The 26253-nt window shown below is 33.8% G+C and overlaps 1 protein-coding gene across 2 annotated transcripts in view; it reads left to right on the forward strand.

Annotated features, from left to right (window-relative positions):
- Positions 1 to 26253, forward strand: part of arhgap24 (Rho GTPase activating protein 24) — a 123529-nt gene that overhangs the window by 12113 nt on the left and 85163 nt on the right. For both annotated transcript variants that reach the window (XM_058758727.1, XM_058758728.1), the window contains one exon: positions 4949 to 5157. In XM_058758727.1, coding sequence (XP_058614710.1) covers positions 4969 to 5157 — 189 coding nt within the window. In that variant the 5' untranslated portion in view covers positions 4949 to 4968. Of the gene's footprint in view, positions 1 to 4948; positions 5158 to 26253 lie in introns of those variants that run through there.

Below are 26253 nucleotides of genomic sequence, written 5' to 3' on the forward strand. Positions count from 1 at the left end.
GCACTTGCTAAGCAGATGACGGTAGTCGAGCAGACTGCTAAAGCAGCACATCTGGAGTTCATCGTAACCCACACACTTACACACACCGCCACCTCCATGCTTATGACAACGTGGCAGTGCTGCTTTTGTCACTGTGAAATTACTTTTACTGCATGCGACAACATGACAATATAACTTTATAGTCCAGCTACTTTTGCACAAGATACAACTAAAAACAACCTAGAATGCATAATTTATTAAACATAGTGATGAGCCGCAGCTTTTTTACAAAATATTAGCCAAATGCTGCGGAGTGACTGGAATCATCTAATCAGTAGTTCATTTACATGATTTATTCAAGTGAACCGATTCACTAGAAAGAATCAGACTTTCCAATGCTACATATGAGAGAGAGAGAGTGCAAAACTTGCCATTGGTCAGACAAATCAATTATATCATTCCAAATTCATCTCAATGGTTAAGAGATTTTATTCAGATGCTCAAAAAATAAAGGTTGTGCGTTGACATCCATGGTTCCATGAAGTTTCATTGTTCCAAGATCCATGCAACCTTTGAAAAAGGTTCTTTAGATCCTTAAATTGTTCTTCACACTAAGACAAAATCATTATTTTAAGAATTGTTTACTGAAAGATTCTTTGGGGAGCCCAAAATGGTTCTTCTTTGGTATTTAGTCTTAAAAATAATGGTTCTTTATGGGCATCAGTGGTTCCATGAAGAAATTTCAACATCCATGGAGACTTTTCTTTGCACAAAAGGTTATTTATGGGTTCTTCAGATTTTTTAAATGTTCTTCTCAAATGTGACCCTGGACCACAAAACCAGTCATAAGGGTCAATTTTTCAAAATTGAGATTTATACACCATCTGAAAGCTGAATAAATAAGCTTTCCATTGATGTATGGTTTGTTAGGATAGGACACTATTTGGCCGAGATACAACAATTTGAAAATCTGGAATCTGAGGGTACAAAAAAATCTAAATACTGAGAAAATTGCCTTTAAAGTTGTCCAAATGAAGTTCTTAGAAATGCATATTACTAATCAAAAATTAAGTTTTGATATATTTACTGTTGGAAATTTACAAAATATCTTCATGGAACATGGTCTTTACTTAATGTCCTAATGATTTTTGGCATAAAATGAAAATCAATAATTTTGACCCATACAATGTATTTTTGGCTATTGCTACAAATATACCCCCGCGACTTAAGACTGGTTTTGTGGTCCAGGGTCACAAATAGTTATTTTAAGAACTGTTCACTGAAAGGTCCTTTGAAGAACCCAAAATGGTTCTTCTGTGGCATTGCCAAAACCCTCTCGGAGCCTTTGTTTTTAAGAGTGAACCAACAGAGCAATCATTTCTGGGATATAAACCTATAAATTGCTTACTTAGAGTTGTTGATTCTGTATATTAAATTGGCGAAAAGACAAAGTATTGAAACCAACCCCATCTCCAGAAATCGGAGAATAGAGTGTGCATGTCCCTGTTTGAACCATTTTTTGGGTCTCCGATGCTGTCAGCATTGAGAAACACCGTCATCTGAGTTTATTTCCGCAGCTGTTTGAGGAAATTAGATGCAGGGGCGGTATTTCAGAATCCTGTCTGGAGCTCAACATGTTCTGGCTCTGCCACCGTCTGAATCATTAATGAGGTCGTTGTGAGACAGAGAGCAAGAGAAAATAAGCCCTGACCTCTAAATAAGACAAGAACAAGAGGATTACTTCTGCTACTCTTTTGTGCTCTGCATGAGAGCCTAGTGATTCTTCAGCAGATACAACATGTTCACCTCAAAATCAGATAATAAATCCTGAAGTAATCTTCTCAGGGTTATGAAGGATAATGGTGAGATCAGGCTTAGAAATTTGAGGGTTTATAGTGAGAATTATAATTCCAATAGTTAGCGTCTTGATTCTGAACCTGATGTTAGCCAAGTTTGCCGAGTTAAACTATGCTAATACAAAAGTTTTGAGTCAGTTTTATTCAAAGAAATTAATACTTTTTATTCAGTGAGGATACATTAAATTGATCAAAAGTAAACATTTATAATGCTACAAAAGATTTCTGTTACAAACAAATAATGTTTTTTTTTAACTTTCAGAATCCTGAAAAACTAAATTTCACAAATATCAAGCAACATTAATATTAATAATAAGAATGTTTATTAAGCAAATCAGCATATTAGAATGAGTAATAGTAATGACTGGAGTAATAGTGATGAAAATTCAGCTTTGCATCACAAAAATAAGTTACATTTTAAAATATATGAAAATAAAAGAAGGAAAAAAACGGTTACTTTACTGTTTTCTTACTGCTTTACTGTATTTTTGACCAAATAAATGCTGCCTTTGTGAACATAAGAGATTTCTTTAGACTGTTTGGTACAAAAACATGCAAATATTAGATTAAATAGTTGTTTTTAATTATATAGAACTATTTTCTATCAATTTTCAATACTGAGCTTATTGCAATGCATTCTGGGTTTGCCTGTTGCTGCAATATGATATACCCAATGCTGCTTGACATTTTTGTCAAAATTATAAATATATGTTTAAATTTTGCCAAAATTAAATGAATGTTTTGACTAATTGTCAGTATCCAGCAGAAGTGTATATTTTTAACACGCTTTGCCATGTTTACTGTAAACAAAACTCGCTCAAAATCAGTGTAGAATATGCTGAGAAAGTTTGCATGTTTTGACTAGGACTTTTTTTTAAGGCAGCAGTTTTGCTGTGTAATATTTTGAACAATCAAGAGTGCATCTACAATGCTGTCTAGGTAGATAGGAACCTCCTGTCTGCTCTGAAAGAATGAGGTCGCACTGAGAAAAAAGACCAATTGCAATGAATGTCTCCTCAGCTTAAAGTCCAGTGCTGCTCTTTGATTTGAATGGAAGAGTGAGTGGAATAAAAAATAAAAACTTACTCAAAGGAAATGGTATCACACACACACAAACAGCACACATCACGCATATGTGCTGAGGCAGCGAGTAACAAATCTCCACTGACAGGCGTGATATGATATTGATATCTCGATGGGCACAAATGTGAAGATTCTAGTCTGGCAGCTCGTTCCACCCCTCCATCTCTGAAAGATTTCATCTAAAATCATAAACACTCACATAAAGCACCCTTTATGATTTCATGCCTGCATGTCTGGCTGTCAGACAGTCACTTAAATGAACGTCAGGTGTTTGGCCGACTGCCCCGTTTTGCAGATATGTGATTCCCAGTCTTGCGTCTCTTGTGGCGGACAGATACACACTTATAATTCCAGCTCCCAGCAACTGTTTAGAAGTTAAATTTTGAATGCTTTGTTCCTGGACGGCATCCCCTGGCTCACGATTTTAATCTCTTGAGCAGAATGTTGTTGTGGGAACGTCTGGTGATCTCGTAGACTCATGAAAAGCAGAATCTTATTCCAACTGCTAACACTAGATGGGTTTGCGTTTGGGAAGGTGAGAGAAAATGGAAAGGAAGAGCTAGAGAGCGGAGAGTTGTAGAGGAGATCGGTTAAAAGTGCACTAGAGGTCACTTCCTCTCTGGTGACCAGATTTGCTGAGCTTTTATTTCAAATGCTACCTGAATTCATAAAGCAAACATCTTTGGTCATTGCGAAAGTTGATGTCAGTAGGTCATAACATAAAACTAGCAGGGTCAGAGGTCAGACCGTGACATGATGTGATGATTGGCTTGGCGAAAAAAGAAAAAAAAAGTGAAATATGGGGTTGAGTCCATAGATAGCTCTATCTAGGTATTCCATGTCAATGGTGAGTCCATTAGAATTCCTCATGAAATTTATTTTCTTTATTATTAATTTAAAATAATTATATTTAAAAAGCTGTATGCATTTATTTTTATTTTTTAAATATTTTTTATTTATTTTTTATTCTACTTTTATTCAGTGAGGATGCATTAAATTGATCAAAAATGACAATAAAGACATTTATAACGTTACAAAATATTTCTGTTTCAAATAAATGCAATTCTGTTGAATTTTCTATTCATAAAAGAAATCCTGAGAACAATGTATCACAATAATGGCTGCTTACAATTCAGCTTTGCCTTCATAGGAATAAATACTATTGTGTATAATATTATATATTAAAATGTATTAAAATAGAAAACATTTTAAATTGTAATAATATTTCACAGGAATAGTTTTTTACAATATTTGTCATCAAATAAATGCAGCTGGGTTGAGCATGATATTTATATTTTCTAATAATATTTACTATGTATAACACTATAATATTAAGTGAATAAAGTAAATGTTAAAGTAAGTATAATAAATCTCAATTATTTATTTTCAGTATATTTTCTAGTATATATTAATATTGTATAAAATAATTATTAAAAATAAATAAATGTAATTTAAATATGACATAATAATACAACAACAACCAAAAATTTAAATATTATATTGATTTATAAATTGAAATATAATTCATTTTAAACTTTAGTATTAACAATACTACTCTTGTAATATTTAGTATTGTTTTCAAGGGATGTATCAATATTTACTTTTACATTTATCATAATATTTTCTATACAATTTTATAAAGAAAACATTAGAACATTTTATGTTTACTTTGTTTTATACAAGTCACTATGAAGCAAACATAATATTTACTTTTATTTTACAATACATATTTTAAAACTCTGCAAGTAGAAAAGGTAAGTGAATAATAGTGCCTTGTTTGTCAGACAATAAATGAACACCGCCTTTCTCACCTAGAAGCCAAACTAATGTTTTGTAAGTATTTGCTTATCTTGACAAATGCAAATGCGGCACGGATGAAGTGAGCAGTATACAACAGGGCAATGGTAGTGTCCTTCCTTTGTATTATTACCAGAACACCTGCCTGAGAGATTAGTCACGTGACTCACATCACACTCTCAGTTATATCATAAGCTAAAACTAACCTGTCCCCCTCTCTATTTCGGGTACAGGAAGGTCTTTGGGTTTGGTCATGGACGAGCAGGCTGGCAGCGCGGGCAACAGCCCTCAGCACGGCCGCGGATCGGCCAAGCAGGACGTTCTCCGCTGCGGTTGGCTCCGGAAGCAAGGAGGCTTCGTGAAGACCTGGCACACGCGCTGGTTCGTCCTGCGAGGAGACCAGCTGTACTACTACAAAGATGAGGACGAGACCAAAGCTTTGGTGAGTGGCTGCCGATTTTGGATTTCATCATTTACTCACTCATTTTTAAAAGTGACAGTTCGCATCTTTACATGCAAACATACGCAGATGTGCACATTACGTTGTTTAAAGTCTACCAGTTCATTCACACGCAACTATCACGACATTCTCCGAGTTCAAATCTCATGCCAAGATGCAAACAAGAGAGGTGAGGACAGAGTGACCTGCTTTTTACCTCACTGAATGATGACTTGTCACGGTTCTTCATCTAACAATGGAGATTTTTATCCTCGAGGTCACGCAGCTGGTCTGGAGTAGGTGGACAAAAGTGTTTACTATGGAATCAGGCGGGAATTTGAGAAGGTTCCATAAATCTGCCTTAAAACCATCCCGTCTTGTGCCTCCGCTGAGAGGAAGACGGGCTCTTTGCCCACAGGAATATTTTAAAGATTTATACCTTCACGTCCAAGTTTTAAGATTCTTCTTCTCTATATCTTTGAAGTTCCATGTTCAGCTTTAATTTTCATGTTTAATGCACTGTTAGAGCTTGTCGCAGGTTTCGTCAGCAGTCAGATATTGGATTTCAAGGGTAGGCAGCTTCTTCGTTCAGGGTTTTCGTTGACAAAGGTATCAAAGGACACTGAATACGACTTTTGAAGGAAACGAGAGGCTTTGAAGTTCTTCAGACGACTATATTTGAGGTTGTTAAAATACTTAGTGAAGGATAGATGGTGTGACACTCTTCTAGAATCCACTGGCAAATATTTACACAAATATGAAAATACTAACGTCTGCTCTACTTTGAGTAGTTCTGTTAGAATAACCCTTGCAATGACATTGCACATGTTTTCATGTAAATAATGCAATAACTCTGGAAGTATTCAAAGTAAATATTATAATAAATAATATAAACTGATTTTTTAAATCATATTATAAATATTTTGTCTAATATTATTTACTATGTATAGCTTTAACATGAAGTGTGTAAATCTTAATTCACAAAGTATGTAAATGTTAATGATTTATTATTATTATACATTTGTATTATAGTGATCATATCTGCTTTATAATATTTGCATGATGATAATATATATATATATGTGTGTGTGTGTGTGTGCACACACGTTAGTCTTAAGTAATTGTAGATAGAGTAAAGAGGGATTTATCATAATATATAATATACTTCATTTTGCACAGTAAACATTTTATTACATTATTTTCTAGCAATATTGACTGTATGTATATAACTTTATAATATTATTAAGTATAATATATAAATAAATATCGATGGTTTGTTATCGTATTTCTTTGTTAAAATAACCATATCTGCTTTATGGTTATAATATTTGCATTATAATATTCACTTTTATACACTTTAGTATTAACTAATACTTCAGTAAATGTTTTAAGAAGTTATTTTTATCATAATATGTATTTTATTATTATTATTATTATAAGTATTTATACTCCATATTCACACACACACACACACACACACACACACAATATAATACAATGTAATATAATGCTATATCATTTTTAATATAGTATTATAAATATATTTATTATAGTGTGTGTGTATATATATATATATATATATATATATATATATATGACATATTTATAAATAATAAATATATATTTACTTCATAATATAATAACGTTTAATGTATTATATTATTTTAGTGCTGTCAAGCGATTAATCGCGATTAATCGCATCCAAAATAAAAGATTTGTTTACATAGTATATGTGTGTGTACTGTGTATATTTATTATGTATATATAAATATACAGTATACACACATACAGTATATATTTGGAAAATATTTACATGTATTTACATGTATATATTTATATGCGTATAATTTATATTATATATAAATATATTTCATATATAAACGTAACATATTTTTCTTAAATATATACATGCATGTGTGTGTATTTATATATACATAAATATACACAGTACACACACATATACTATGTAAACAAAAACGTATATTTTGAATGCGATTAATCGCGATTAATCTTTTGACAGCACTGTATTATTTATAATTTAAGTTACAAATTACAAATTCATTTATTACAATAATCATATTTCAAATATAATTATAATATTTGTATTATGATATTTATTTGTATAATAAAGATTGTAATAAATAAATCCCTCTGTCGTATCTTTGTAGAACAAGCTGTGTGAAGTGTTTGATTTTGAAGCTGAGGTTTGCGTGAATCGACTTGTTTGTCTGTAACCTATTGTACAAAGTTCTATTGCACATAAGCCGCTATTCAACGTCTCTAAAGCAGTTTGTGGGTCAAGTGTACAAACATTTCTGTCAAACTAGTTGAATAATTGATTGATTCCCAATAATTCATGTGTTGTCTGTGGGTTAATCCCTCATGGTGTCTGGACTGGTGCTTTTTGAGAGTGTATTGTGTGTGAGTGTTTACATCTTTGCACACGTGGGTGTGTGTGTGTTTTGAGTGAGAAAGCAACAGAAGGTCAGGTGAACTCAGACATGCTTTGCCATGACAAAGCAAGTGCATGAATGCAAAACACCACAGACTAAATCAAGCCCATGTGCCTAAAGATGGACTAGACCAATTCATAAGACCTCTGAAGACCTGCAAACATCAAAACAAGGATATACTCATGCTTTTTGATCTGCTTTTTGTTCCAGAGGCACTGCTGAGTATTTGAAAAGCGAATGGAAAGGCAGACATGAGTCAGTGACTGTTATGACAGGCTGTTGTTGACACAATAGCCAGACCTTCAACCATAAAAGAGCCGCTTTTGCTTTTTTTTGCATATTGTTTAATCACTGGCATAAACTATTCCATATGCGCAGAACTAGTCAAAATAGTTCCATGGATGTGTGCTGGTCTCAAAGGTCTCTATGGCAACGGTTTGCAGTGTTACGGGGGAAACCACTGACAGCACACCAGACAGAAGATTCAAATCATGTTTTGAATGTCTGTGCTGAGACAGAGAGACAGAGAGAGAGAGAGAGAGAGAGAGGAAAGTATATCTGCTCTGTATTCTGCAGCTGTCTAATGAGAAACAGACAAATGTTCACTGCTTAACAAACAGGCTTTCTCAAAGTTCTGCAACCAGCCAGACATCGCTTTCCAGTTGGAAACATAGATACAGCATCCATCCATCCATCTGTCCATCCATCATTCGTCTAACTATCCATCCATCAATCTATCCATCAGTCTATCTATCCATCCATCCATCCATCCATCCATTGTAAATTTTATAGTTTATTTTATTACATTTTATTAATACATTAATACAAATTAATACATTTTATTATATTTATTGATTTAAAATGAATATAAAATATTTTTATTATTACTTTTATTCAGCAAGGATGCACTAAATCCATCCATCCATCCATCATTTTATTGTAAATGTTATTTGGTTTTATTATAATACATTTTATTATATTTATTGATTTAAAATGAATATAACATATTTTTATTATTACTTTTATTCAGCAAGGATGCACTAAATCCATCCATCCATCATTTTATTGTAAATGTTATTTGGTTTTATTATAATACATTTTATTATATTTATTGCATTGAAATTATTTTTTCTTCTTTACACATTGATTATAAACTTTTATTATTGATTTATATACTCTACTGGTCCAAGTTTGGGGTCATGGGATTTTTAAATTTTATATATATATATATATATACAGTATATACACATTTATTAATACTTTTATTCAGCAAGGATACATCAAATAGATCAAATTTGAATTTGATTTGAATATTATATTATATTATATTATTTTAAATTATTTTAAATTATTTTATTATATTTTACATTTTATAATATATCATTTACAGTATTTTATTTTATTGTAAATCTATTATTAACTTTATTCTGTCTGTCTGTGCATTATAATAATATTAAAATAATATTTGTATTAAAAAGATAATCAACACCCACTTTTTATGGGTTATATTATGTTTTATTATGAAGTAAAGTAAGTTTGTATTTTACTATTTACTATTGTTTATGAAAAGATGGATTACAATGTGTATTATATTGCTTTAAAATATAAGACCGAAAGTGTTTCCTAAGATTGCATTTTTTACTTAAAAAAGAAACATGATTAAACACAGTGGCCTGTACTGTTGAAATGCTGCTGTCATTCAGCTTCTGCATTCGAATATAATTAAACGGTGATATTTAGTCTTTTGGCAGCTTTCACAAGATCCAGCATGACTTCAGTTCAGCGTCTTGACAGAATCAAACGGTAAGGAAAATGCTCCTGTCTGATAGCAACGGCTTCAAAGCCTTTCAACAATCTGCATATGTGCAAACTTTTAAAGTCAGAGCTGCTTTTGATCTTCTAAATGCAGTAGATTTATGAAAGTCGGCACAGGGTGTTTATGTGAGAAAAGTTTGTAAAAACGCCTTCGCCTTATAAGACCTCGCTCTTCGCTTTGCTTCCCTGTGCATTCTTAGATAGCAAAAAAAATGACACTAAAAGGTTGAAAGTTCCTAAAAACTCTGTCTGTCTTCCCATGGTGCACTTCTTTTTGACATGCACAAACAAAGCAATATATTTCTAGTCATCTCAACAAAAAAAAAAAAAAACATGACACTGAATGTCTGAAAATATGCGTCACCCACATTTTGAATAGCATTTAAACACATCTTAAATATGCATAAGCATCACAGCATGTAATTTTCACTGGCCACGATTTAGCCCAGCCTTTCCAAACATATTCTGTCTCCGTCCATCTCTCCAGCCTACACACCAAAGGTTAAGAGCTGGACGGCAAACGGAAAGAACAACCGCCGGCCCACAATGCATCTGTTGTTCTGCTCTGTTTTATGAACGAGATCACTTATGCTCTTCAAGACGTGGAATATTACAGCCTGCCAGTAAAGACAATACAAGACCACTCAGTGAAGTGAACACAGATGCATATTTTGAAGCGTTTGTGTCCACCTCTAATGTGTGAGGAGCGTCTTATATCTACTTATAATGACCCTTAGAAACAGGCTGTTTTTGATCCTTTACTTTTATAACTCGTGAATGTTGTGATTGTCTAACCTTCACATGCTAACACCGTCCTTCGTCAGGCCTAGTAGATGAATACTCAATAGGTATGATATGTAAACACAGGCAGTCATTTGCTAATGTGCTTATATGTAAATTCACAAACATGACAATTTTGACCCAGTTTTGCACCAGTGGAGTTTGGGGGCGAATTTTTTTCAGAATACCAAATATTATGCTTAAGCATGTCCCATTGTTAGTATCAAATGATACATAGACAAAATACAAGTATAGTTATTTTTTATCTTATTGTACATTTTAATATATTTACTTTTCATTGTAATCAATTTTATTTTTTTTTAAGTGAAAATTTATTATAATTTATTATAAACCTTTATTATTGATTTTCATATACTACCATTCAAAAGTTTGGAGTTAGTAATTTTTTTTTTAAATTAATGCTTCTTTTCATCTAGTATGCATTAAATTGATCAAAAGTGACAGTAAATACATTTATAATGTTACAGGAATATTTCTATTTAAAATAAATTCTCACTTTTGAATATGAGACTTTTTTTTTTTTTTTTACAAACATTTTACCGACCAGCATATACTAGCATATACTATATATTTGTTATTATATTGTTTTGTTTTTTATTATAGTATACATTTATTATATTCAATATAATATAATAGTATTTCAAATTGTATTGTAAATGTTTTATAAACTTTGTTCTGTCTATACATTACAATACTTTGACATCTAAATATGTATTGTATTAAATTAGTAATTAATATTTATTTTTACTGCTTACTTTTATAAGAGACTGACAAAGTAATCAAAAACAAACTTTTGAATTGTAGTGCAAACAAAATGTAATAAAACATTATAATTAATATAATAATTAAAATAAATATACATGATTTTATTTTATCGTTAAGTTATTATAAACTATATTTACATATACCAGATATATCAAAAAACCTTTTGTTTGTTTGTTTAGAAGATAGTTGACATTTTGTTTTGATGCCTAAAAATGATTTGTTACATCTGAAATTATATATAATTATAATCATTTCATCTAAATTTATAGAAATTGCTTGAAAAGAAGTTTACCATCCCTGAAAGTCATAATTCAAACGCCAACTAGGGAGGGAGTGTTACAGTATAGCTGGATAATTTTATTTCAAAATAGCTTTTTTTTTCTATGTATGACCCTTTTAAAGAAAACGATACAGTATATTTAGATCCTGCGTCTCTCTTTTTTCTCAAATGAAGGCGAGCAGCGAACCAAAGACAGGTGCATTAATCCCAGCTATCTCACCTACAGCATGTTCCTCGCTGCTTTTATTTCTCTACCACACAAACAACCAGGTGAGTTTGTTTTAGAGATGGAAAACTTGTCTGTAAGTAGGGCACACAGAGAGTTTGTGTTATTTGCACAGAGCCCATAATCTCCCCGAACTGTCACACAGCGAACAGAAACATGCGCTGCTAACCAATGCATTGCAACACCAGAACCAAAAAAAGAATAAGAATGAGGGAGAAAAGTGATACCAAAGTTATATCACACATGCGAAGCAAAAAACACTGTCAGAATAAATCAGAGAATTCATCAGTTTGTAGTTGAGGAGGGCAGTGAAGTGTAATTAAGACGTCCCAGAATGCAACAGAGCCACGAGAGGTGATGAAGCACTATCATTAAAGTGGCTGTTAATTAGCATCTTCATTCAAAGCGATGGCTCCATTAGTTACCTGCCTCATTAGCTTAATTGCTGTCTCTCGTTCCGGTGCATGAACATCTGCCCCCTAATGTTCCCTAAGGAGACGTGGCCTTGTGACTTCACACACACTCGGACTGGATCATATTCTCGGAGTATGTGCCTGCTTCTGGCCATGTAGAGTTTTTGAACTTGACATAGAGAGGGGCTTTGTGCACTTGCGTCAACGGCGTTAAGTTAGGCATGCGGGGTTCGTCACAACAGTGCGGTGTCGTGTGCGTCTGTCACGTTTGGAATGCACAGAGCGGCTGCCGACAGGGTCAGAGGTCATCTGCTGCCGTGCGGAGAGGGGCATTATGGGCAGGGAACCATCGCTTGTGGATTCATTTTATGCACTCGAGTACAGATAGATGTTCATAAAGGGGGTTTTGTTTAGCTGCGTGGTTTGCATGATTATTGTAATTCAGTTGAAAGTATAATAATTGGATATGTTGGGATGACAATGAGGTTGGAATGCCTGTTTTAAGATCAGTGAAACTTTTAAAATAAAGCTGGCAAAATGTATTTTATTTTATTTTTTATATATATATTTTGTCATTTTACTTTTAAAAATATTTGTATTTTATTTTGGGGATTTTTGTGTGATATACAGTCATGGCCAAAAATATCAGCACCCTTGGTAAATATGATCAAAGAAGGCTGTGAAAATTAATCTGCATTGTTAATCCTTTTGATCTTTTATTTAAAAATATAACAAAAATCTAACCTTTCATTGGATAATAAGAATTTAAAATGGGGAAATATCATTATGAAATAAATGTTTTCTCAAATACAAATATATATATATATATATATATATATATATATATATATATATATATATATATATATATATATATATATACACATATTTGTAAGTTGCTTTGGATAAAAGTGTCTGCAAAATGACTAAATGTAAATGTAATTTTTAATTATAATAATATGACATGTAAGAGTAATATTTTCTTTTATTTTACTTTCTTTTTATCATTTAGTTTTTGTAAACAGAAGTTATACTTCATGACGTTTTATTGCATTAGTCAAAAATTGTGGAAAATCTGTCAAACTGTATTTTATTAATTTGATTTGGTTTTATTTTATTTTATTTTTATATATATATTTTGTCATTTTACTTTTAAAAATATTTGTATTTTATTTTGGGGATTTTTGTGTGATATACAGTCATGGCCAAAAATATCAGCACCCTTGGTAAATATGATCAAAGAAGGCTGTGAAAATTAATCTGCATTGTTAATCCTTTTGATCTTTTATTTAAAAATATAACAAAAATCTAACCTTTCATTGGATAATAAGAATTTAAAATGGAAATATCATTATGAAATAAATGTTTTCTCAAATACAAATATATATATATATATATATATATATATATATATATATATATATATATATATATATATATATATATATATACACACATATTTGTAAGTTGCTTTGGATAAAAGTGTCTGCAAAATGACTAAATGTAAATGTAATTTTTAATTATAATAATATGACATGTAAGAGTAATATTTTCTTTTATTTTACTTTCTTTTTATCATTTAGTTTTTGTAAACAGAAGTTATACTTCATGACGTTTTTATTGCATTAGTCAAAAATTGTGGAAAATCTGTCAAACTGTATTTTATTAATTTGATTTGGTTTTATTTTATTTTTTTTTATTCCATTCAGTGATCTTTTTCAGTCATTACAATTAATTTGTATTTATATTTACTGTTTATTAAAAATGTATGGGATTTTTTATTTTATTTTATTTAGTTTCATTCAGTTTTTTTGGTCACACTTTATATTAGGTGGCTGTAACTACTATGTACTTAAATCAAAAATAAGTACAATGTACTTATTGTGATCATATTGTATTGCAAAACACTTTTGCTGCTATTGAGGTGGGATACGGGTAAGGTTAGGGACAGGTTTGGTGGTCTGGGTAGGTTTAGGTTGAAATTGATAGTTTGCACCCCATTGCAACGGTAGTTGTACAATCCTACAGCGCTAAACTCCCTGATTATATGCGCAGCAGCATCTGTCTTCATGAGCTTATTCACTGATGTGTCCTAAATGACCTGCTGAGCCACTGTTTCCTCTAGCACTTCCTGTTCCACTGTAGACATCAGAGGTCGTCTGGGGAGCGGAGCACCTTTCACTGCTCGCTAAATGAAGTCTGAGGTATTAGTTACAAAGCAGGATGAAAAACAATGTTGAAAATAATCTGTTCGCAAGAGATGTTTAAAGAGAACAGGCAGTGTCAGCTAAAATTAATCACAGGTATGAAAAGAGGGTGTATAGACACCTGAAATGTTAATTTATACAGGATACGAGCCATTAACTTAAAAATCAGAAGGGAATTTGCTTTCATAGAAAACAATGTGCTGATCTACATGCAGTTTTTTGGGTAAGGTTATGGCTCATTATTTTTGCTAATCGATACTGTGGCTCAGAATGCTTCACCTTTAAATCTAAAAATTGATCTGGACTTTCACTCTGAAACGCTTTAATCTTGTTCTCTGTCCTTCAATACGTGTCAGACCAGGACTTTATGTAAGTATCTCTCAGTCTCTCTCCTTCTGTTCTCCTCTGTGGATTTGTGACAGGTGATCTCTCTTTATCCGCTCTATCAGTTGTAGTTAAGAACAGAGTCGGATTATCTTCTCTCTCTCAGGCGTTAGATATGACAGTAATTAGTATTCTGAGCAGACTGAGGTTATGGCTGTAACTTTTATGTCTTATTTCTGTAATCTTCTTTATGTCCTCTGTGCTCGCACTCCTTAAATCTTGTCGCCATCCATCCTCCGGTGAACAAAATGTGTGGCACTATAACTTTACTGCACGGTGTATAATCACCATAAAAGTATTCCTTTTTAATGAGTCTCATCTGATTAGACTGTAAAACAACAGTAAACACAATAGGTCATTAAAAAAAGCAATATTTCAGGCTGCAGAACAGATTTGGATAAATTTAGCATTACTTGCTCTCGAATGGATCCTCTGCAGTGAATGGGTGCCGTCAGAATGAGAGTCCAAACAGCTGATAAAAACATCACTATAGTCCACAAGCAATCCACACCACTCCAGTCCATCAATTAAAGTCTTGTCAAAAGATGTAAAATCCATAATTATTGTTTTTATCTTCAAACTATATCTTCCGCCCATAATATTATCCTTTTTCACATTATTGCTTTCTCAAGGGAAAAATTCCTCTTGTCTGAATCAGGAGAGAAATATGCACAGATCACAAAACAGTAAAAACAGTCGAAAACTAAACAGATTTGTTGTTGGATTTTGATGTGAGATTTTGATTTTTGATTTTTTTTTTTTTTTTTACTGAAGGAAGTGTTATTATGGGATCGTATTTTAGCCAATGGTTTAAAGTTAAAACACCGAAATGTTTCTTACAAACATGCATCTTTTCACTTCATGAGATGTTAATTGATGTACCGGAGTCATGTGGATTACTTGTGGATTATTGTGATGTTTTTATCAGCTGTTTGGACTCTCATTCTGACGGCACCCATTCACTGCAGAGGATCCATTGGTGAGCAACTGATGTAATGCTAAATTTCTCCAAATCTGTCCTGATGAAGAAACAAACTGATCTATATTTTGGATTTTCAGCAATTTTGTTTTTTGTTTTTGAGTGGTTACTTGAACTGCCTTTGCTGTTTACTTTAGCTTTGAAAAACTTTGAGAGAGTTTACTTTCCTCTTTATCTAAGGTTCATAGATCCTGTTAGTGGTAGCAATCAATGGTGGAACACCAATTTTAGAAACAATTAGCATCCAGTGCTCAGGCATAAAGCTCTGGCCAAAGGAATTATCTCCATTGCATTTGTCGTCCTTCCTAGATCATTTGCATTTCATCTTTGAGCTAAGCCGGCTAATTGGCCTTAGAAAGCACTTAGTGACTGATGCCATTAGAAACTACTCTACATTACAATCTAATGATCTTAAATGAGTTTGCTTTCACTGGACAAATCATATCAGAATGTCAAGAGTGCATTGTCTGCTTTTTTGGGTGTATTGGATGACTGGAAACATGAAAAAGCTTTTAAAACTAAAATAAAAAATTAAATAAGATATAAAATCAAACTTATTTTGTTTCAGATATTTGTTAATTAACATTTCTCATTTTTATAAAAATAAATAAATAAACACTATATGATCATATATATATATATATATATATATATATATATATATATATATATATATATATATAAATTTTATTTATTTTTTTTTTTTTTTGGACAAAAGCACAACAAAATGACTAAACTTAAGTAAAAATAAAAAAAATCTAAAATGAAATAACATGAGATATAAAAATCAAACTTATTTTGTTTAAGCTATTTGCCAATGAAACATTTTTCATTTTTATAAAAAATAAATAAACACTATACAGTCATATTTTAAAAAAATTACTAAAATTAACTAAAAATATAAAATAAAATAAATAAATTCAAAATATTAATAATACCTAAGTGGTATTTAATTTATTCTAAAATAACAATGCAGGTTGAAAAAAGCAACATAGGGCAACATACTTATTTTACTAATACATAGTACACTATTTAAAAATGTAAGGCAATCTCAGTCTGCATTTTCTCAGGAAAGATTACTGGATTTTATTCATTTTGTCCAATATTTATGTGTGTTTTGTATTTGTAGTTGTTGTTAAGAGTACTGGGTCATTATAGGAACAGGCTAATGTTAGCAGTGGTTTGTATTAGTCAAGTTTCTTGTGAGGAGCACTGTTTTATGTTTTAGTTGGCATTGAAGCCGCACACTAAGCTTTGGAACAGAAATCTTTTTTTTTTAGAGGAAAGGAAAAGGTGAAGGTAGCCAATCTATTTAACCCTGAGGGATACTGTTGTACAATGTTGCACAATCTCTGCTGTTTTTGACTGTGAGCTATGAAAAGATCAGATTAAACTAGAGCAGATTTGTGCTCAGAGTGAAATTGTACCTCACTGAACACAACAAAACAATGAACACGAAGATGAAAGACCTATGAGATGTTGTGTAGCATGATTCCCTCAGACTCAGCTTCAGGTTTTTCTTAGCAAAGCTCAACCAGCAAATAGCAAATTTAAAATGAATCATGTGGCCTTTTATGTCTCTCGTATTATTCCTGATTGGTCATTGGTATGCTAGGCTAGCTGGCAATTTGACATTTTGCCTCGGTGCCATTATTGCTTGAAATTGGGTCTCTGAAATATGAAAAAAAAAAAAAAAAAAAAAATTCTTTTTTCTGTTCCTGCAGCCTAAATGAACATTGATTTTTGGATCCAATAAATATCTAAAGTCTCTTTTGTTTTGGATGCTGGTAGGTTTCTGTGTTTTTCAAACAATAATAGGCAGTATACGTGTGTAATAAATGAAACGTTTTAACATTGAAGAAATCACACACCTTTATGTTGGCTGATTCATTTGAGCTTTTAGCAAACAAAAGGAAAATGATTGTGCTTCATTAAAATGACTCACAAGTATAGCGTTTCCAGCGGTTAATAGAGCGTACAGTACATTTAGCCTAGCGCACTAATAAAACCAGCTTATTTGCTACATTTATTCCAAAGCATTTGCTAAGTGAATAAATGTAGAAGTAAGGTTTTAATGTAGGCTCTTTAAAATGACTGCTGGAAATGACAAATACATTTGCACCTCAAAGCAAAAGTGAGTCATTTTAATGCAGCATAACCTTTCCTTTTATTTCCAAAAACTCAAAATCAGCCTTTCATTTTTACCAACTAAAGTCTGAAGTTAGATAAATATATACACACACTGATCAAAAGTTTGGGGTCAAATATTCATTTTTGTATTAATTTATTTTGTTTGTTTGTTTTTATGTACTCAGCAAGGATGCATTAAATTCAAAAGTAACAGTAAATGTTAATTTTTAATGATTACTTAGATTTACAATGTTACAAAAAATGTTTTTGTCTTTTCATTTATCAAACAATCCTGAAAAAAAGAAAATCTTTTGTAACATTATACATTTATTTAATGTCACTCTTTGCTAAATAAAAATATTATTATTTTTTTTTTACTTACACCAAACTTTTGAATGGTAATGTATTATGGTTTCCATTAAAATAAATAGCACAACTGTTTTCATCCTTGATAATAAAAAGAAATGATGCTGACAATTCAGCTTGGCATCACAGGATTAAATTAATTTACAAATTACATTTTAAATATATATTAAATAGAACACACTTATTTTAAATTGTAATAATATTACTATAGTACTATTTTTGTTGCATTTTTGATTACATAAAAACAGGCTTAGTCAGCATAAGAGACCTCTTTAAAAAAAAAAAATAAGAAAAAAAAAATATATATATATATATTTATATACAGGGCTGGGAAGGTTACTTTTAAAATGTATTCCACTACAGATTTCAAAATACATGCTTTAAAAAGTAATCAGTAATGTATTTCGTTAGATTACTCAGGTTTAGTAACTTAATCTAAATACTTTAGAATACTTTGAAATACTTAAGCTATATAACACAAAGGAACATATTAACTTAATGTCTTGTTTTTATGTTTTCTCTTTGCATTTTTTAACAACATCAGTTTTCCACAGCATTTCTATGAAAAAAATAAAATAAAATTATGTCATTTAAATCTACCGATCAATATAAATTCGGTTTGAATACAATGAATGGGATTCCGTGCTGTTTCATGCTGCATTCAAAGCTTCAATACGAATCCAAACACACCAAACATCATAAAAGTAGCTAAAACAACTGGCACAGTTCTCCAAGTTATACAATAGATTTGTTTAATGAATGGACCAAACTTTAAGTGATTACTTCATAATCCTCTCTATGGAGAAGCGATCGCGGAGTCAAAATTGACAGGGCTCGTTTCCCAAAGCAACTAGGGTCGCAAGTAATGTCATTATAGTTCAATGTAATTTAACAACCACAGTTCGCTAACGATGCTTTTGGGAAACATACCCCAGATCTATCCAGTTTAATGTGAACCATTCACACTGGTTTCGTTAAACAAAAGAAGTGATTCATTTAAAAGATTGACTCAAAAGAATCATCTGTGCACGAATCGAATCATGAACTCACATTACTATATATATATATGTGTGCATTTTCTTTCCCCCACACACACACACACACACTATGTGGCCTATATATCTCTGTTGCCAGATACTGTATATAGAGCATCTCACAGGGGAAAATAGTACATTGGTCAGGATGTAGGTAATGGAAAGTTGAGGTTAATCACATTTCTGAACTGCTGCAGTCTGCTTGTTTGTAGACCTCCTATCTACAGGTACCATCAGATTCCATCAGGTCTGCCATTGTGAGCATTTATAATATTACTGCCAGTAATTAGGTTTGGTCTCCTCAGCGGCACAGAACAAATTTCAACAAAAATAGAGAAACACATTTGGCATGCAGTTCAAATGTGACCAGTCAAAACAGCTAGATGGATGCTGTCCATTTCAGAATTAATTTTTGATTTAAACTCCTGGCAAACTAGCTCATTTCCCACCTGTTTTCTGTTAGACGACCACAAACTGTGGTGAGGGTAATGATGTTTACCAGCGGCTACCCTGAGGAAGCTTTTATTTTTAGGAGTTGGTTAAGTAGCAGATATCAGAGTTGAAAGTTGTCGAGATCGTAATGGTTCTGCAAATTTACTTTTTCATTTTTGTGAGTGGAGAAATCCTCCGATAATTGGCTTTTCCCGAAACTGGAACAGTCTGTATAGAGCAGCCTGAGGTTTTAAGGGTAAAGTGGTCATGGTTGAGTGTAGTTTGAACCTACAACCTTCTGATTACTAACCACCAGTGGATTCAAGTGCATTAATTACTTTTTGAAATATTGTATTACTGTTTGATTTTAGGGCATTTATTAAAGATAGTTTACTCCAAAATGAGCCATTGACTGCTATACGAAAAGATATTCTTCACAATCTTCTTTTGTGTTCAACAAGAAGAAATTCATATAGGTTTGGACAGGGGCGTAAATTTCATCTAACAGTAGGGGGGGACAATAAACATAAAATTTCTCAAGAGCAATTTTTGAAGGGGACACAAATAATACAGCCAAAATTGTACTTGTAAGGATAGCTATGCGTACACAGCATGTGTTCATAGCATGGACCGTGTTTAAATATGAGTTGGGTTCATATGGTTCACCACGCGGTCATATTAAAATTATTATTTTGCGTCATCCATAGTATTTTAGGTTTCGTCTGAAACCGAGTACGTCTCTTTAGATATTCAACCGCATTAAGCCCACTGATCTGCCACTTAACATCATATTGAGCAAAACCCAACACATAGGTAGGTCTAAAATATTAGCCTAATATCAGTTCACACACATGCTTATCGCCGTGTTAGTTGTAGTGGGTGACAAGTTACGGTATTAAGCTTGTTAGCCTTATAATCGCTCATAGAAAAAACATGGGATATCATAATTTTTTTGTCATGACTAATTTATTAATGATCCAGCATCATCTGTATTAAAGAGAGAGAATAATTTCACCCGATGTTTAAAGAGAATAAAATAGCCTTGACAGCCTAAATTACTTACACATAACTAACTGTTACCGAGGTACTTGCTCTCTCCCACCATACTCAAGTGTGTGTGTATCGGTAAAAGAGGAAAGCAGGCAGTGGACCAAACCACTGTGAGGCAAGGGAGGGGGGAATCAAAACATTTCTGAACTTAAAACGTTTTTTTGCATTTATTTTGTTTCACTACAATTATTTTGAGTATATGTCCATTATATTATTTTTAATACAGAGTCGCTTGTAATTATTTTTAGGGGGACAACCCTCAGATAGGGGGGGGTCCTGTCCCCCCCGTCCCCCCCCGGGATTTACGCCTATGGGTTTGGAACAACGTGAGAGTGAGTAAATAATGACTGATTTGACTGAGTTTTCATATTTGGGTGAACTATGCTTCTAAGTAATATACTTTTTACTTATTTAATGTTTTACTGAGAAATAAAATTGAAAACCTCTATTTCCCATAACATACAGATGTAGGTCTATTAATAGGGATGGTAATTGTAAATAATGTAACTGTTACGGGCGTGTGGTTGTGGCGTAAGCAAAAGAAATATAAATGAAAGAGAAGGGAACGAAACGGCATCAACTCACTTTTCCCACTTTATTACATTAAGAACGGACAAACACTAAGGGAGAACTGAGGACTTTTAAAGGAAAGGGAACAAAAGAGCAAACAACTTAAACTCAGGTGGGGACAATGACAGATAATTAACTAACAAGGAACGGAACTAAACCAAATAAGGACAACAGGGACTTCAGACGGGGCAGACACGTTACAGTACCTCCCCCTCCCGGTAGGCGCGTCCCGCGCCGTAACAGTACAACCGGGGAGGGGGGGTGGGCGCCCTGGATGCCGGTGCAGGACTGGGATACTAAGGAGGCATCCAGGGCGGAACAGGGGACTCCGGCGGCCATGGCGGGTCAGGGGACTCCGAGGGCCATGGAGGATCCAGGGACTCGGGAGGCCTAGGAGGAGCAGGGAGCTTGAGTGCTCAGGACGGAGCAGGAGGCTCAAAATTTTAAAGGTGAATTCAGGTTTTTTTTGTCTTTGCGTGGAACTTTGGGGGCGCTCTGGCAGCACGAAGCTGGACGGAACCAGCGGAGACTTTTGAGGGCGCTCTGGCAGCGCGGACACTAGGGGGTGCTCGGGCAGAGTGGAGACAGGGAGGCGCCTTCATGGCGCAGGCACAGGGGGGCGCTCCTGAAGCGCGGCCTCTTGGATGCGCGCGGGAAGCTTGGACTCTTGGATACGCTCTGGCAGCGCGGAACTAGGGAGGCGCCTTCGTGGCGCAGGCACAGGGGGGCGCTCTTGAAGCGCGGATTCTTGGATGCGCTCGGGCAGCGCGGAGTTAGGGAGGCGCCTTCGTGACGCAGGCACAGGGGGGGCGCTCTTGAAGCGCGGACTCTTGGATGCGCTCGGGTAGCGCGGAGATAGGGAGGCGCCTTCGTGGCGCAGGCGCTCTGGAAGCGCGGAGCTGGACGGGAGCAGCGGAGGCACAGGCGAGCTGGACGGGACCAGCGGAGGCACAGGAGGGCTGGACGGGACCAGCGGAGGCACAGGAGGACTGGACGGGACCAGCGGGCTTGCCATACTTATTGGCGGGCTTGCCGTATTCCATGTCGGCGGGCTCGCCGTACTACTTGGCGGGTTGCCGTATTCCGTGTTGGCGGGCTTGCCGTAGCCGTGGACGGCGGCTGGTGAGGAGGAGTCGGGGATGATGGCGGACGAGGGAGAGCCGCGGCTGACGAGTTGGTTCCGGCTCGGGCCCGGACGCTTCCCAGACACCGAAGAATGGCCTCTCTCCAACTCAAACCCGTGGTGTCTGGGAGGTCCACGGGACGGTGGAAAGTGGCCCCGAGCCGGAACATCTCGATGATGGTGGAGTCAGCCAACGTAGTTGTCGCGGCGAGCTCACAAAACTCCCAGGTAAATTTATAAAAGGGGAGATCCAGGAGGGCTAGGGCGGCGACAGCATCCACGAACTCCATTTCTCTGTTCGGTCCGTTCTTCTGTTACGGGCGTGTGGTTGTGGCGTAAGCAAAAGAAATATAAATGAAAGAGAAGGGAACGAAACGGCATCAACTCACTTTTCCCACTTTATTACATTAAGAACGGACAAACACTAAGGGAGAACTGAGGACTTTTAAAGGAAAGGGAACAAAAGAGCAAACAACTTAATTAAACTCAGGTGGGGACAATGACAGATAATTAACTAACAAGGAACGGAACTAAACCAAATAAGGACAACGGGGACTTCAGACGGGGCAGACACGTTACAGTAACAATTACAGATCCGATTCTTCTTTATGGTTCCTTAACAGCTCCATTACCATTCTTTTAATACTTTTAAGGAAGAAATATATGAAAACAAGAAATGCAATTCCTTCACCAAATGAGCTCATTTTAATATTATTACATGTAGCTATAACAATTCTTGCAAATTGTGTTTGCACAGACCTTTATTTGATTGTAATGTCTTTATAGGGATGGCTCAGATACAGTTCAACAATTTGCAACTATTATTGCAACGATTTAAATTCAATTTTAAATAAAACTGTTGCAATCTGTATATGTTTGATTCACTTCAAAGAACCAGTTCATTAGAGTCATTTGTTCAGAATCATAATACATTGTTGTGCTGTAATTTTTTGATTCACTTAAAAAAGAGCTGGTTCATAAGAGTCATTCATTTGGAATCATGCTGTGCTGTAAGTTTTTGATTCCCTAACAAGAAACGGTTCATAAGATTCATTCGTTCAGAATCATACTGCACTGTTGTGTATATATACTGCTGTTTTTTAATTCACCAAAAAAAAAAAAAAGGTTCATAGGAGACATTCGTTCGGAATCTTACTATACTGTTGCACCACGTTTTTGTCATTCGTTTGTGAATCATAGGCTACTACTGTACATCGGTCACACTGTATGTTCCCGATTCACTTCAAAGAACCGCCTTACAGGAGTCATTTGTTGAGAATCAAAACTCCCTGGTTGCGCTATATGTTTTCGATTCACTCAAAAGAGCTGGTTCATGGGAGTCATTTGTTTTGATCATACTACACTGTTGCACTGTTTTTGATTCACTAAAAAGAGTTGGTTCATAAGAGCTATTCATTCATAATCATACTACACTGTTGAGCTGTATGTTTTTGATTCACTAATGATGAACCATTCACGAGTCATTCGTTACTTCGTTTTAAATATTATATTGATGTTATTATAGACATTACATCTGTCTATGAGAGTATATTAAATGCATGACAAAATAATAATAATGTTTTACTGTCCATACAAAGGTACAAAAATTGGCTCCTCTTTTTAGGAACAAAATATTAATGTACTGTATTTTTAAAATAATATCTCCTAACGCTAGCAACATTACCAAGTCTGTAGTGCCTAATGTTTTGCAACAGTCCAAATGGCTGTTTATTTAATTCTACTGCTGCAGTCCCTTGGACGTTCTGACATTTTTGACACGTTCTGTGAGCAAAGAGAAACAGACTTGCATTATAAACAGCTGATTTCACCTGTATATGGGTACATTTGTTGCACTCGCTGCAGGCAAAAGACTGCATATTAAAAAGCAGAAATAAAGAAAGGAGAGCAAACAAGGCCTCTAAGTGTGAAAAAGTGCTGCAGGACAGACAGGGGCCACTAATGAACGAGACGTGAGGGCAACCCTTTGAGGAAAAGTGAAGGTTAACGGTTCAAACGTGCACCTAATGGGACCGTTCCACAGCAAATGGCTTTCCTTTAATTAATTCCATGGGACCGTTTAGGACTTCAGCCCTAAGTACTGGTTTTATTTCCTCCTGTTCCCTTTGGTCCTCTACCATCAATCTCCGTTGGTTGATAAACAAATGGAGCGAGCTCTTCCGATCTGATCTGGAGCTGGATTTTTGCGTCTCTATGGGGATTCCCACATACCCGTCGGCTCTGTATGCAGCTTCTGAGAAGCTAACTTTGTTTTGGCACCATGGGGACTGAAATTTAATTAAATTTAAACACTAGTGACATAACAAATCATTTTTTTGCTTTGTCCTGCTTCTCTATTTTTCTTTCAAGCTGGGAGGGAAATTCCTGAGATGATATTACGCTAACCTCTGCCCCAGCTCAACGTAGCACAGCAATCTGGGGCGATTTCCTCTTCCCACAATTTCCACTCCTGTGCTGTCCGGATCACCCAGAATCCATGTGGTAGTGTCTTTGATGCTGTACTTTTCTGGTTGGCTGTGTTAAAGTCTGAACTGTCCTGGTCTGGCTTGAGGTGTTAATGATGGCACAATAAAACAGCCAGGACTCCAGAGAGGTCAGAGAGGTGCAACACCTTGCTGAGAGATTAACTGCTGCCCCAAAGCAATGACCATGGGAATCCAAGGGGTCAAGGTTTCAATGGTTTGAATGGTTAAGGCCCAGTTGGTAGGTTTTGTAACTATGACATTTTGTAGTCAAAAAGAATATATTTCCATTGATGGCCATTGATAAGTAGCATTGTATTCTGACAGATTAAAAAAAAAAAAAAATTAAATAAATAATAATAATAATATATTTCATGATTAATTTTATTAATTTTTTTACATTTACATTTTTTTATACATATTGGGCATGAGAAAAATATCACTGTATCACAATTGGTTAAAATTGGGAATTTGTTCATGCTTATTTCCTTCATTTTACATTTGTATTTTTTTTTTTTTGCATTATCTGTTAAGTCATTTTTAAATGTAATAACACTGTAATCATTTGTTTTTCTCCATATATATATATATATATATATATATATATATATATATATTAATATTATATATTTTTATTTATTAATAAAATAATAATAAAATTTTATTTATTATTTATTACAATATTAATATAATATAATATATATATATATATATATATATAATTAAATATTATATATTATATATATATATATATATATATATATATATATATATATATTATATTATATTAATATTGTAATATTAGGTTAATAGACACATTGACACATTTACACAAAATATAGAATTCTAATGTTATATTAATATTATATAATTAGAATACATAATTATTCTTATCATGTATATTATATTATTTAATTATATATTATATAATTAATTCTTATAAAAGTTAGTAATTATAATAGTATGTTAATATACACACTTTTTATATTAGTTAATATAATAAGTTAATATTATATTAATATGACAATAGTATGTTAATAGGCACACATTTAGACAAAACAATATAGAATTTTAATGTTATTATATTCATATTTTATTATTATTATTATATATTGAATTATCATCATGTACATTATATTATATAACTATATATATAATCAATTCTTATAAAAGTTAGTAATTATAATAGTATGTTAATATACACACTTTTAGACAAAACAGTGTATCATTATATTTATATAATGTATAATTATTATAGTATATATGGTACGGGGCTGACGAGACGTGAGACGTGCGGATCCATATGCAAGCCTTTATTGAGCAGAGACGTGGTCATAACAGCAGGGTCGAGCAGTGGCAAACAGGTATAACATGGGCGAGACAAAGAGTAAACAGAGACAAGCGTGGGTCGACGATCGGCGAAGAGTATCCAAAGGGGCTTGACAAGAGAGGTAATCGAAAACGTAAGCGATAGTCCAGGCAGGGACAATTCATTATTATACAAGTTAATGTTATTATGTTATTATTATAATATTAATATATACATAAACATATATCACTGTCAATTGTTTTTGGTTTTTGCCCCCTTTGA

Source organism: Onychostoma macrolepis, chromosome 21 (assembly GCF_012432095.1).
Source record: "Onychostoma macrolepis isolate SWU-2019 chromosome 21, ASM1243209v1, whole genome shotgun sequence".
Taxonomy (NCBI): Eukaryota; Metazoa; Chordata; class Actinopteri; order Cypriniformes; family Cyprinidae; genus Onychostoma; species Onychostoma macrolepis.